Source organism: Argentina silus, assembly GCF_951799395.1.
Source record: "Argentina silus genome assembly, chromosome: X".
NCBI lineage: Eukaryota > Metazoa > Chordata > Actinopteri > Argentiniformes > Argentinidae > Argentina > Argentina silus.
Genome location: NC_139653.1, coordinates 38,188,371 through 38,203,231, shown reverse-complemented (window position 1 = coordinate 38,203,231; position 14,861 = coordinate 38,188,371). Strand labels below are relative to the sequence as shown.

Below are 14,861 nucleotides of genomic sequence, written 5' to 3'. Positions count from 1 at the left end.
TGCCAGAAGAAGTCAATAAGATAATACCATAGCCAATTGTTAAGTCAACACTTTATCGCTCCACAAATTATATCAAGCTTACACATACCAATAATGTAAGTCTCAGAAATGAACAAGGTGCAGAGAATACACCCCAAAACACACTATATCTCTCTGTAATGTCCATTACATCACAGTGGTGATGAAGAAGGAAGATCTAGTGATCAACATTCGTGTTTCCCATGGAGTTTGGTTCAGCATGTCTTCTCTCCCTCTGACTAGTCTTTCATACAGGACTCAGGACAGGACGACCCAGGGCCGGGCTTCAAGTAGCTGGTCTGGGAATCTTTTGGTATCTGATCACAACACGCGGCCCCTGAAATGAAACAAATGCTTATATCACATAGTGTCCTTCTGAGGAATAGGATGCAATGACAAACAGCACTAACATATACACTCACCGGCCACTTTATTAGGTACACCTGTTCAACTGCTCGTTAATGCAAATATCTAATCAGCCAATCACATGTTTTATAGGAATCCATTGGGCGGTCAGTATTTAGTAGTATCTAGATATACATACAGTATATCAACGCTCCAGACAGCAACACATGTTCATACTTTTTACATAAAAGGGGCCAACTGTAATTGGTATACCCGTTTTTTGACTTTTAAATCAATTATATATAGACATTGATTCTTGAAGAATATAACTTATACATGCGTCATGAGCTTTGTTCACTTCACGTATTATCACATCAGAACCCAATATATAAAAAACCCTGCAGGCTATGATCTTGCAGTGTCAAACACAACACAGGGAGAAAACAATGGTTAATTAATTGAAAGGGAATGTAATAGTTTGTCAATAAAAGATGATCTATGTGGTCAGTAAGAACCACATGACACTAAAGTGATAACAGTTAGACAGCACAAGATTGTCACCACTTTGCTTTTCCCCCAGGCCCGGGGCTCCAGGTCAGAACGGGGGCCCTTAGTTATGATTTTTTGAGTGAGGACTACCATTACAGCCAATTAGATTGTTTTACTTACACAGTACTAGCCAATGACAGTCAGTTACTTACACAGTACCAGTGTAACGTGATCGCAGCAAACCTTACTTCTTCTTCCCTCCTAATGATATATTTTTCGTTTTTTTCTTCTGTACCTCGAACAAAAGAAACATATTTATTTTAGCAAGTGGTTGGACAGGTGTGCTACCCCACCCACTAATACATATCCTCATGGTTGATAAAAACTGTTGTAACACCACTGTCTGTTCAGACTAAAAGACAGAAACACTCCACTGTGAGTCCTAAAATCAACCTCTAGCCACTACTCCCTAGACACTTGTGTAGACCTGAGACGATAAACTATGCAGCAGAAATGTCACCTGATGGAGCAACTACCATACTGCTTACACCTATCCGATCCTCTCAGATCTACAGGAGTGGCTAGGGGTTGATTTGGGATTGAGGGTTGGGATGTACAGTAGTGTGGTGGCAGGGAGGGGAGGGTCACAGGAAGGGAGAGAGGGTTGTAGGAGCAGGGGAGAGAGATAGGGCAGGAAAGAGGGACAGGAAGATGGAGGGAGAGAGACCAGAAGAGGTTCTACCTCTGTCATGGTGTCGTCTATCTGCTTCAGCTCTTCGTAGTGGTCACGAGAGTCTCTCAGAGGCTGCACCATGATCTCCTCGATCTGGGGGAAGAGCTGAGAGAAACACACACACACACACACACACACACACACACACACAAACACACACACACACACACACACACACACACACACACAACCACACACACACACACACACACACACTCACACACACACACAAACACACACACACACACACACACACACACACACACACACACACACAAAGACGCACATCTTCGTGATACACTGTTGGAGCATACTGTACCAAATGGTTACAAGTGAATAAAATCACACATAAAATACATCCCTCCTTCCACATTAGTTACATTCCCTCAAAGTATTCACACACATGCACACACTTTCACTCTTCCATGTAGACACCTACCTTCATGACTGTTTCAAACATTGGAATGAGGACAAACTTGATGAACCCTATCTGAGCGGTGGGCTTTGTGACTTTGTCTCTGTCCATGAAGGGAGCCACCGGGAGTCCCTCAAACTTCTCCCTGTCACTCTGAACACAGAGACAATACGATCACAGGTTCATAACACTTATACAAGTAAAAAAACAACAACACATAGTCACTCTATTCTCTTTGGGCAGATTATAACCAAGACCAAGGACAGATGTAAGTTCAGATCACCTGCATGAAGTACTCCTCCAATAGGCAGTCCACCCAGGGTTCAGCTACCTCAGTAGGCCGGACCTCATTAGAGATGTCACAGCACTTGATTAGAATCATCTTCAGCTGGGGAGAAAGAGCCCTTTATCACTATACATCATGTCAACACAACCAGGGCTTTCACTGTATGCTCGTGTGACTGCCAAATCTAATTACACCTAATGCAAATCTACTGTTGACAACAGGTCACACAGAAGCCTGCTTGTACTGGGGAACCTCTTGATGTACGAACACATGGAGAGCTGATGTCAAGTGATGTACAGTACGTACGCATGTGACGTGCTTCTCGTTGGTGAAGTCAAAGTTGTCAACTTTCAGCTTAAAGGAGTCTAGTATCTCGCCATGTCTGGCCATGTCTGTAGCTAGGATCAGGGTTATGATGGCCTGGAGAAGACAAGAACAAATAAGAAGAAAAGAGAAGAGACAAGAATAGAATAGATCTTTAATATCTCCAGAGGATGAAAGATCACGTTTGATACTTAACATGAACTTCCCTAACCAGGCCAAAACATTCTCCACAGAGTTAGTTAGTTAGTTAGTTAGTTAGTGAGGACCCTGCCTACCTGTCTGATCTGTTTGTAGGCATCAATTTCCACGTTAGCGAAGATGTTGCACTCAGGCAGAGAGAGGATCTGGAATGCTACAGCGCAGTGATGGTTCTCCAAGGGAGAGATATCATTGTAGCGCACCGCCAGTTCTGTACGAGCGTTGATCTGATACCTGTCGAACAGAACAACCTCCGTGACATGAGTCTGCATCCACACCTGAACCACAGACTTGACTGCTTACACACTGCAGTAAAACAATCTACTTGCAAATTCAGCTTCTAAAGAGACACAGTGTACTGTACACAAGCCCCTTACAGTTTTACTTAGTTTAACTTGAAGTTTGACTGCTCTAACTCACCTGTTACCAAAGACTTTACCTTTATAGGTGTGCAAAAGCTTTTTTATTCATTAGACAATGCAATAGTGATCATTCCATAACATCCCATTGTGAGTTAACAACCCAGTGCTGTATCTATCAACAACTCCTTAGAGAGGAAGTAAAGGCTGCACACACAGAGGACTCTGGGAGCTGCAGTAGAGGATTGTGGGTAGTCTTACGTGTTGTTGTAGCCAGGGTGGTCTAGGTCATGACACACTGCTGCTGTCATCAGAATACCCATGTCTGTCAGAGTCATCTTCTCCTAAGGAACATACACACATAAACACACACAGGTATGCATGCACGCACGCACACACAAATGCACACAAAATGCACACACACACACACACACACACACACACACAAACACACACACACACACACACACACACACACACACACACACACACATAGTATGAGGGCCAGATAATCACCCGCCTGCTCCAGGAGAAGTGTGGACATTGACACCATCTTAGGTGTGTGACTCACCTGCAGGTTGCAGAGGTTGATCATGCCGTATATCATTTGACTGACACAGAAGCAGTGGCGGAAGTTGTGGAAGGGGTTGCTACGGTAGTTCTCCTGGATGCCCAACTGGGAGACAGAACATCATCAGTTAATTCCTTTAATTCTCTACAATTATCAAAGAACAGTGATTCTAGATGGGTTCAAACATGACTTATGTACACACCTACTGTAGGTGAATTTATAATGTGATTTGTATACTTTTACCAGCCATTGTTTGAGCGTGATGGGGTTCATGTTAAATTCCTTAACCAACCCCAGGTCATGATACATGTACTCCAGACAGCTGAGCATCTAATCCAGGATGGATCCCAAAGAAGAAGAAATCATTAATAGGTTACTATTGTGTAATTACCATGTATCATGTACAACTATAGTTTTTGTACTCAGATAAATCTACTTTTAGGTGAACTAACTTCATTATGCTCCCAGTGCCAGACATCAAATGTTGGTTTCTTCAGAGCTTCAATGGTCTCCTGAGAGAGGGTGTACTATAGATAGGAGACACGTCACACACAGTCAGGGATGCAGAGATAAGGATCTCACATCAATCAATACAGTATCTGGGCATGACTAAGTAAGTAAAAAACATCAACACTACTGAAGATAAGATACAGATAAAATGTTTTTTACACTTTATTACAACTTTGCACTACTGGAATCCTGAGACTGTACCTTTGGATAACTTGGGACATCTCGTCTCTGAGTGAATTGTTTTCTGTCATCTAAGAAGTTGTATTTGCAGGCACAGTTTACCCTGATAATGTGAGAGCAAAGGTAGCATGTTTACATAATTCTACATAAGCCTAATGCCTATCATGCTATTATCCCATTATTAAGGTCCTTTGATATCCAAGCCAATCTGATACACTCCCACTGAGCTGTATTGAGACACACACAGAACAGTAACTGCCCTTCTCACCTCCCTCCTCCCCTGGAGTTCATCTCATCCCATAGTTTTTTCAGGTCGTCCTTACACTTCTCTATCTCCACAACCTTCAGACCGTCCACTGTAAGAGTGACATCACAGGAAACAAAACATGCTCAATGTTTTTATTGCTCGAACACCCGCTGTGTTGGCGTTCCAAATAAGACTTTGCTCTTGACTGACTACCCTGGATAAATAAAGGTGAAATAAACAACATTAATAGTCAGATAGGTAGATAAGAGAGAAAACATTAACAGTGGACCTACACTCCACCCTCTTCTCCAGCATGGCCAGTCTGTTGGTCACCTCAGTCTTCAGCTCGTTGATACGGAATGCTCTGCAGAGGCAAGAGAAGAGAAGAGAAGAAAAGAAAAGAGAAGAGAAGAGGGGAGAGAAGAGAAGTGAAAAGAAGAGAAGTGAAAAGGTCAGTAAAGCTCTGCAGGGGGAGGAGAAGAGGTTTGTTTGGAAGGCTCAGGTGTCAGAAAGGTATGTCTGAGGTGGAGGTTAAAGCCTCTGTCTGCAGTGAAACACACACACACACACACACACACACACACACACACACACACACACACACACACACACACACACACACACACAAACACACACACACACACACACACACACACACACACCAGTTACCTGCTGAACTGATCGGCCACTTGAGACAGCACATTTTGAAACATGTCTTCTTTCTCTGTGGGCACAAACAAACAGTCCATAAATCACTCCCATTCAGCTAGCTGCCTGTGAACAACAGGAATAACAGCTGAGCTGTGTTTATGTATTCTCTGTTCATACCACGCAAGACATTTACTGAGAACACAATTATGACCTGGTTGGACAAGAAAACCCAGTTGGGTTGTATTAGCTTAATGTGAGTTGATGGAGAAAGACTGAATGAAGGTATTGTTAATATTGTTTGTGAATGTAAAGTAGAGTAGAGTTTGTACTTCACCTCCTAGTTGAAGAGTGGACAGAGGAACCACTTTGTACAAGGAGCTGTAAGAACATCAGTGACACGTAAACATCATTAATCAAGCAGTTAGTGCTACATGTATCACATTACAAAGGTTTTCTCACACAGTAGCCACCACATCTTCCGGTTTATCAAAGCTTATCAGGAAGTCTTCAATATTCACAGAGAAAATCTGGATAAAACAGATATCACAGAATGTCTGTCATGTTCATAAATGTGATGTATTACTGTTAGGGTGCAAGCAATCCCTTGGGCCCAACTTGAATACTTTAAATAAAAGAAGACAGAGTCCAACCAAGGTTTACCATTTATTACAGATCTGCAGGAGAGAGTCAAAAATGGCTCTGTGCACAGAGACTAAATTCTCTGTCTGTCTGAAACACTCTCAGATAAGGTGTTTTCGAGCAACCATTTAATAGGGACAGCAACACATGCGCAGTTCAATAACAAGAAGCCGCCCTCTAGGTCAGGGTGGCCTTGCACCTAAATCAGCGCATCCCACCAACAGATAGAACCCAGGATTCAGATATAACCAGCGCCATACTGACTGGCTGTCTTGATTCTTACCATTACTACATAAAATCATAAATGAGTATAATACTGATCAATACAACATCAACAGAATCATTGGACAGTGTATGAACAAAATATGATCATCATGACATAGCTATACTGAATGAAATAGATTGTTGTATGGCTATATTGATTAGAAGAATATAATAAATGACAGATTAGAAATCTGTCTCTCCTCACATTACTACATGTAAATAACAAATGTATAGGATATATAAAGTATAGGATATATAATGTATAGGATATATAATGTATAGGATATATAATGTATAGGATATATAAAGTATAGGATATATAAAGTATAGGATATATAAAGTATAGGATATATAATGTATAGGATATATAATGTATAGGATATATAAAGTATAGTATATATAATGTATAGGATATATAAAGTATAGGATATATAAAGTATAGGATATATAATGTATAGGATATATAAAGTATAGGATATATAAAGGAATATCTGTGATGATGGTGACTGGTGAGGGAAGATGCATTACTTGGGAGAGTTTGTTGGCATGGTGGGATCTATGGAGACCATAGCTCCCTCAGCATCCACCATCATGATGGCTGTATTCCTGAGGAGAGGGAGGAGAGACACATGGAACAGGAGAGGTCATAGCTACTAGTATATGACAGAGAGAGAGAGAGAGAGAGAGAGAGAGAGGGACGCAGAGAGAGCGAGAGCGAGAAAGAGAGAGAGAGCAAGACAGAGAAGGACAGTGTGAGGGCTGGGTAAACGTCACTGACCTTGGGATGTTGGAGGAGGAACTTAGCAGCTCCTTGATGTCACAAGGACTGCAGTGGCGACTAAACACCACCTGAAAGAGACAGACATATGAGTGGCTGAGAGAGACCAGCTGGACAGCAGCTAGCTATGTCGTGACTCTCCTAAAAGGCCTCAGTGTCTGAAGTGAAACGTATGAAGATCTTCTGAATGTTAAAATGTGGTGAAAATCATGAAGAAATGTACGTGGAAATGTGTGAAATAAACATTCTTGACAGCGGAAATTAGAATTCTTATCACTCTCTGTAAAAGATCACTGCATATGTACACGCAAACAAAACATTTCATGAACACTGTATTAACAATACATTTCAGAAAGACTGGTTGCAGTGTGGAACATTGATGCACAGCGCAATATTGTCTCTAAACCTCAATAAGATTTTCAGCAGTAGCAGGTGTAGTAGACAGTCCCTCAAGCTCAGCCTCCCCCTCCCTCTTGACTGGATACATGTCACCTTCAGCTGTCCACTTGAGACACTCCTCTCCAGTTCAATAGCAGACACACAGACAAGTAGCGCTGAGTGTTCACTAGTACACTGTACTGTGCTGTGCTAATAAAGTGCTTCCATGTAGCTCAATGTGTCCAGGGTCAAAGCAGACTATAGTGACTAGCGATAGGCCATTTTCAAAGAAGCTGTTTGTTTCACTAAATGTGTGATAGAAGTTGCATGAATGCACCATGCACATTGAAAGATGTGAAACCTCTTAATGCTTTTAATAATTGATGAAATATTGCTATGCTGTAGTTATCTAAAATTCTGAATTATATCTACATGAGATGTCCTTTTATCTATATTACATGACAACAGTGTAACTGTGAAGTTTCTACCATGTGAATAATTAGATAATTTTTCTTCCCCCCTTTGCTGCTAATGTATTTACTGTAGAAAACCTGCTCCAGACCTTGAGCTATTTACTGTAGAAGACCTGCTCCAGACCTTGACCTATTTACTGTAGAAGACCTGCTCCAGACCTTGAGCTATTTACTGTAGAAGACCTGCTCCAGACCTTGAGCTATTTACTGTAGAAGACCTGCTCCAGACCTTGACCTATTTACTGTAGAAGACCTGCTCCAGACCTTGAGCTATTTACTGTAGAAGACCTGCTCCAGACCTTGAGCTATTTACTGTAGAAGACCTGCTCCAGACCTTGAGCTATTTACTGTAGAAGACCTGCTCCAGACCTTGAGCTATTTACTGTAGAAGACCTGCTCCAGACCTTGAGCTATTTACTGTAGAAGACCTGCTCCAGACCTTGACCTATTTACTGTAGAAGACCTGCTCCAGACCTTGAGCTATCCTGAGGTAGTGTGGGAGCAGAGAAAGTGCTACAACCTGCTAGCAACAGGTGGCAATGCACAGTTTTCTACTACAGACACTTGCACAAGTCTATAACTTGGCCAAAACTTGACGGTGCTGCTATTTCAAATAACTCTCACCTGCCTACTTATCAAGGATATTTCAAATGAAATATACAACACTGTTAAAATGAAGCATTGTATTGTAGGCAGGAAAAAAAAAAAAAAAAGTAGCATTGGTTTGGCAGGAGGGCAGGAGCCTACCTCCTGTTTCTGTAGCATGACGCAACTTGATGTACAAGTGCACCCCCTGGACAGTACACTAACTAATTACACAGTAATAGCAATATTGTAGTGTGAGGTATGACTGACCCACCTTCTGAACCTTCCCATCCACATCCAGGTAGATGGTTTTGATGGCGTTGGAGGATAAGCTAGAGCCCATGCTGGAGGTTGTAGACTGCAATAGCAGAGCCTTACAGACCCAAGCAGGTGCGGAGCCCCGTGCCTCTCTGTAACAGATGTTGTTTGGTGAACCACTCACATGTGAGGACTAACCTTGCCTGAAACCACCCTGAGCTACCTCGTAGGCTTTAGCTCAACAGGTTATAACAGTCTTGTGACATGCAGAAGATCCATATTTGAACCCGACCAGGAAACACCTGGCAAACACAAGACTGGTGTCACAGTTTGTTATGTGGAGAGTGAAATAATAAAATGTTAAAAAGTAAAACAGTCCTGTGGCTCCAAGTGCAATCATTGCAACATAAATTAATTGTTGTTACTATGGTTAGGAAAATTAAAGCAATGTATCACTACTACTTTCTACTGTCTCCATTTAACCATACTAATCCAGAACTAATTACCATAAACTTTCTCAGCACTTTATATAATCAGAAAAAAGCATTACATACACCTACACACAGAAACACAGCAAATATGTGACAAACAAATCACCATCATCTCTCAATTGCACTTACATTCATCAATTCACTCAATACCCCATCAATCCATATCATATTCTCACTGCAGAGTGGAGATACATATATAAATAAAGAAAATAGTGTGTATAAAACACAAATGAAATTCAGTAATACTCCAGCTTCTGAATCGAATGTTATAGAATAATGAGTGAAACAACCCCATCGACTTCACTGCTGTCCCCTGGCAATATAGCTGCTAAACGTCCCAGGTGCTGCTGATACTACTAACACACACACACACACACACACACACACACACACACACACACACACACACACACACACACACACACACACACAAAGACGGGAAGGGGGGGGGGGGCTGTATGACTTAGAATATAATTGAAGGGGACAGTTACTATGGTTACTATGGTGAAAACGATGGCCCTCAGATCTCCATAATGTCTTCAACAGTAGTGTGATGTCAATAACCCCTCAATCAGATGGGTTATTCACAGTCTGGGTGACTATGCTTGTTGCATCAGATACATGTACATTGAATCAAAGGGCGAGTGAGCAGGACATATTCACAGACTTTAAAGCATATAGTGTGACCACCTGAGTTCGAACCTTGTCTGTTTGCTACAAGACGTTTGCCTTTTGAGCAAAAGCCAAGGCATTAACCCAGGGAGCTAACACCAGTCAAAGTCCTTAGGTCTAAGGCAAGGTTACTTTTCATAGGAGCACAAAATAAACTACTCTGTTAGCCTTCCACAGAGAAATAGGCTATACTAACTACTGTATTTAGAGAGCTGTGTTGCACCAGTACCATCCATGAACCCACTTCACCATAGTAGCTTCTACCTGTATGCTGAATTCCAAATCGATCCCAGGCCTAAAATGCTTATGACAGTCCTGACAATCTGAGGGGATTGGATAGGTTTAAGAAATATGGCAAATGTCCGTTCAGCCAAGCTATTTACACATCTATCCCCTCTTGTCAGTCTCACCCATCTATAGGATTTATGCAGGAGTCACTAGGGAGGTTGGGGTCCATTCGTAATTGAGCACCAGAAGGGGACTCTGAGCTCTGCTCTCCCTCACCTGTGTTTCTGCAGAGGAGGTAAGACTAGAGCTGTGTGTTTGTCACTAATCCCCCCTCCTGGGCCCTCAGCTTCTCATTGAGAATGGGACCAACAGATGGTTTAGTCGGACATGTTCAGCAGACTTTAAGTGGTTTACCAGCCTGTATACTCTACTCTCTAATGAATGATGTAGCATTCTTGTTGAAACATACTTTGTAGTCAGTCTAGCCTATAAAATAGTTTGATTAGACCAGCGTTAAAGCCAACAATAACAATGTTGTCTTTTATAAAACAACGAACTAGTGTACATAACAATGCTGTCACTCCCTCCCTATCACAATCACAGGTTAGCGTGATCACTAACAGAGACGGTGAGTCTGCTGAGGTAATTAATAAGCCTGAGGGAAAAAACATCCTTCACACACACTCACACACACACACACTCACACACACACACACTCACACACACACACACACACACACTCACACTCACACACACACACACACACACACACACTCACACACAGACACACACACACACACACACACACACACACACACACACACACACACACACACACACACACACACACACAGATCTATGGCCAATAACATGTACTCTGGGATGTACTCTACCTGGCTAAGCTGATAGAGATTTTCCATAACATTAGCTCAATAAAAACTACCCACTCTCTATATTTGTGTTCAACATGGTGCCTTGCAGGACCTCAAGTGCTGTGTGCCTCCGAGCCAAATGATCTTTTCTGGTTGGGATCAAACAAGGTTAGTGGGAACGATTATGCAACTCAGAGACGTGAGCCTCATACCTTTGGTAATCAGGGATGAATCAAAAGGACAAAGGCAACATAGACAATCAAATCAGTCAGATCTTCATGATAAAAGCTGGAGATCTGAAAGGAAGACATTATCCTGATATTTAGGATGGTTCTTCGCTGGTTCATTTATATTTGGATATCAATATTTTACCAACATAAGATTTGGTCTGTGTGGTGAATGTTTGCTTGGGGAGGTAGCCTCAATGATTGCTACAATGGAATAATCTGAAGGTAACCTTTTCACATTGTTTCTAATGTTTCTAAGAATACGTCAGAGCAACAACTCATTGGAACAGTGTGTACTAATACTGATAGATCGGGGACGTTAACATTATAATGTCTTGCAAACTTCATGTTTGGACGTTTGATTGACATTTGGTATGAGATGTTGCCTCAATTACACTTTCTGATTGCCTTACTATGATCATACTTCACATGTCAATGTCACATTTATGCAATGTTTTGGTTTAACATTGTCTCACAGTTATCATTATCCATCGTTTCTTTATGGTTGGCATAGGACAGTGATTCAACATCATTTTACATACCTTTATACAATGTTTGGACTCAGACATTGCTGGACCATACCATTTTCCGTCACGATGGATATACAATGATACAACCAAAACACAATGTTAATGCAACGCCAGTTTTTGTTAAATGCCCATGGGGTAAGTACCTAAACACTCTTTGAATTACATTTTTGTCAGAATTTGTATGTATGCCTTAGTACACCAAAACAAGCAAATTTCTTCTAAATAGATGATCCTCAATCATTGAGGGTTATCTACCATGAATGTTCATCTAAATGTTCTGAAACCCTCTATCACACTATTCAAAGTCTGGTAGTTCACATGCTTTAGCTTTTATAGTTCCACAAGAGCTGTTTACAGTTTTAGAGCTTACAGTTCAACACAGGCAGTAGCTAATACCAAGGGCCTCATCACTAGGAGCAATCAAGAGCTCTGATTACTGTCATTCTGCATAATCATCAGTCAAACAGCTACTCATGGGTAAATGGAGTGCACTTGCCAGGATGGAGTATACAGGCTCCAGAGACGGGGTATGTGACAACCAACAGTACTACTTTCTTCACTTACAACCAACAGTGCTACTTTCTTCACTTACTCTTCCAATACAAATCCTAGAGTATTTTGGAGAAATGATCTCTATAGCCTAGTGTTATATGTATATCCGGTGTTCCAACTCATGCATCCCTTCCCAAGAGAGGATTTGCAGCAAGTCTACCCAAAACCGCAGCTGATGAATGCAATTCCCAGTCTGTTCACCAGAGGAGTGTGGGTACCACCTAGTGGAGGCAAGAAGAACCTGCAACCATGCCGCCGATGATGATAGATCTGGGCAGTGATCAGATTCTCGACCCTTCTCCTGAATTGTTCACCCTCCTCTCACTTCCTGTCATGAATTACAATCCCTTTCACCTCTTTGAGAAAGGTTTGAATGAGACAAATATCCAGGAGGCATGACCTGACAAGGACCTTCTCTGACAGTCAAGGCCCCTTTTTTCTTCTCATTGACTCCTGAGAAAACTTGTCCAGAGCAGTGAGAGAAACTGAAGTAGTGGAAAAATACTAATATGATTAAATGGCCCAACCCATGACTCCAGATAGAAAACAAGCAGGTGTGCATCGTTAAATCAGCTAATCTTCGCCAGTTTCTGAATTATGTTATAATCATAGTAAATATTCGTAGTTACATTTTCGGGTTAAACAAGGGAGTACATTTTCAAAACTATGTTTTAAGTGAGAAGTTATGGCTTATCAAAAGCCGCAAAAGACAGGAAATTCAAAATGAACACCACCACCCATCACTTCACCTATGCACTAACAAGGTTTTCCAGCACACAGCTTTGATACCTGCTATAGTGCTGTATGTTGTTCTACTGTACTTTAGACAACATCTTCTATTAGATTAGATTAGATTAGATTAGATTAGATTCAACTTTATTGTCATTGTGCAGAGTACAAGTACAGAGACAACGAAATGCAGTTAGCGTCTAACCAGAAGTGCAAAATAGCAGAAAGTGCAATGAACAGTATTTACAGGTAGTGCAATATATGATCAGTAGTAGTGCAGTATAATATAGTATAGTATAAGCAGTATATATAGCAGTGCAGTATAGCAGTATGTGAGTAGCAGTAGCATTATAGCAGAATAAATAGTTACAGTATGAGCAGTGTAGCAGCATATGAGCTGTATAGGTAATGCAGTCTAGCAGTATATATGTATTAACAGTAACATGAGGTAGATGCAGAATAAATATAAATATGGAATGCCGTATAAACAGTATAAACAAGTATGTACAGTATGTGCAGTAGTATTAAAGAAAATATAGGATATGTGCATTATGTGCATTATGAACAGTATGAACAGTATGGACAGGTATGTACAGAAGAGCAGTGGTATTGAGTAAGAGTAAGAGCAGGGGAGGGGAGTAATAGTGCAATAGTGCAATTGTCCGGGTGGGGGGGGGGGGGGGGGGGGGGGGGTTGCGGGGGTAGTAGGTTGTCAGGTAGGTGTAGTGTTCGTGTTCAGCAGGGTGACAGCCGCAGGGAAGAAGCTGCCTCTGAACCTACTGGTTCGGGTGCGGAGAGACCTGTAGCGCCTCCCGGAGGGGAGTGGGGTGAAAAGTCTATGGTTGGGGTGAGAGATGTCCTTGACGATGCTGCGTGCCTTACGCAAGCATCGTTTGCCCTGGACAGCCTCGATGGAGGGGAGTGAGGAACCGGTGATGCGTTGGGCAGTTTTCACCACCCTCTGCAGTGCTTTCCGGTCCGATGCCGAGCAGTTGCCATACCATACTGTGACACAGTTGGTAAGGATGCTCTCGATGGTGCAGCGGTAGAAGTTCACCAGGATCTGAGGAGATAGATGGACCTTCTTTAGTCTCCTCAGGAAGAAGAGACGCTGGTGAGCCTTCTTTATCAGGGTGGAGGTGTTGAGGGTCCAGGAGAGGTCCTCAGAGATGTGGACACCCAGAAACTTGAAGCTGGTGACTCGCTCCACCTCAGTCCCGTTGATGAGGATGGGGGTGTGTGCGCCAGCTTTAGACTTCCTGAAGTCCACAATGAGTTCTTTGGTCTTCTTGGTGTTGAGAGCCAGGTTATTGTCGTTGCACCACACTGTTAGGTGCTGGACCTCCTCCCTGTAGGCCGACTCATCGTTGTTGCTGATGAGACCGATCACCGTTGTGTCGTCTGCAAACTTAACAATGGTGTTTGAGCCATGTACAGGTGTGCAGTCGTAGGTGAAGAGGGAGTAAAGGAGGGGGCTCAGCACACAGCCTTGTGGAACGCCGGTGTTCAGGGTGAGGGTTGAGGAGGTGTGGTTGTGAAGCCTAACAGACTGCGGCCTGTTGGTCAGGAAGTCTAGAATCCAGTTGCAGAGGGAGGGGTTGATGCCCAGTTGCCTGAGTTTGGAGATCAGTTTGGAGGGGATGATGGTGTTGAATGCTGAGCTGAAGTCAATAAACAACATTCTCACATAAGAGTTAGTCTTGTCGAGGTGGGACAGGGCGGAGTGAAGTGCCGTTGAAATGGCATCCTCTGTACTCCTGTTCTGCCGGTAGGCGAATTGAAAGGGGTCCAGTGTGGGTGGTAGGCAGGTCTTGAGTTGAGCTAAGACCAGCCTCTCGAAGCACTTCATGATGATGGGC

General features: G+C 42.4%; 1 protein-coding gene across 1 annotated transcript; it reads right to left on the bottom strand.

Moving 5' to 3' along the window:
• Positions 1-222: 222 nt before the first annotated feature.
• pde9ac (phosphodiesterase 9ac) lies at positions 223-8,786 on the bottom strand (the record flags this gene model as incomplete). Its single annotated transcript, XM_083694908.1, has 19 exons — positions 223-355; positions 1,065-1,141; positions 1,595-1,690; positions 2,025-2,153; positions 2,284-2,388; positions 2,593-2,706; positions 2,886-3,042; positions 3,429-3,511; positions 3,739-3,843; positions 3,982-4,068; positions 4,191-4,265; positions 4,450-4,531; positions 4,697-4,784; positions 4,969-5,039; positions 5,345-5,399; positions 5,661-5,704; positions 6,758-6,835; positions 7,008-7,078; positions 8,718-8,786. The coding sequence occupies 18 exons, from the start codon at positions 8,784-8,786 to the stop codon at positions 1,097-1,099; spliced, it is 1,554 nt and encodes a 517-aa protein (XP_083551034.1). The 3' UTR covers positions 223-355; positions 1,065-1,096.
• Positions 8,787-14,861: the final 6,075 nt, after the last annotated feature.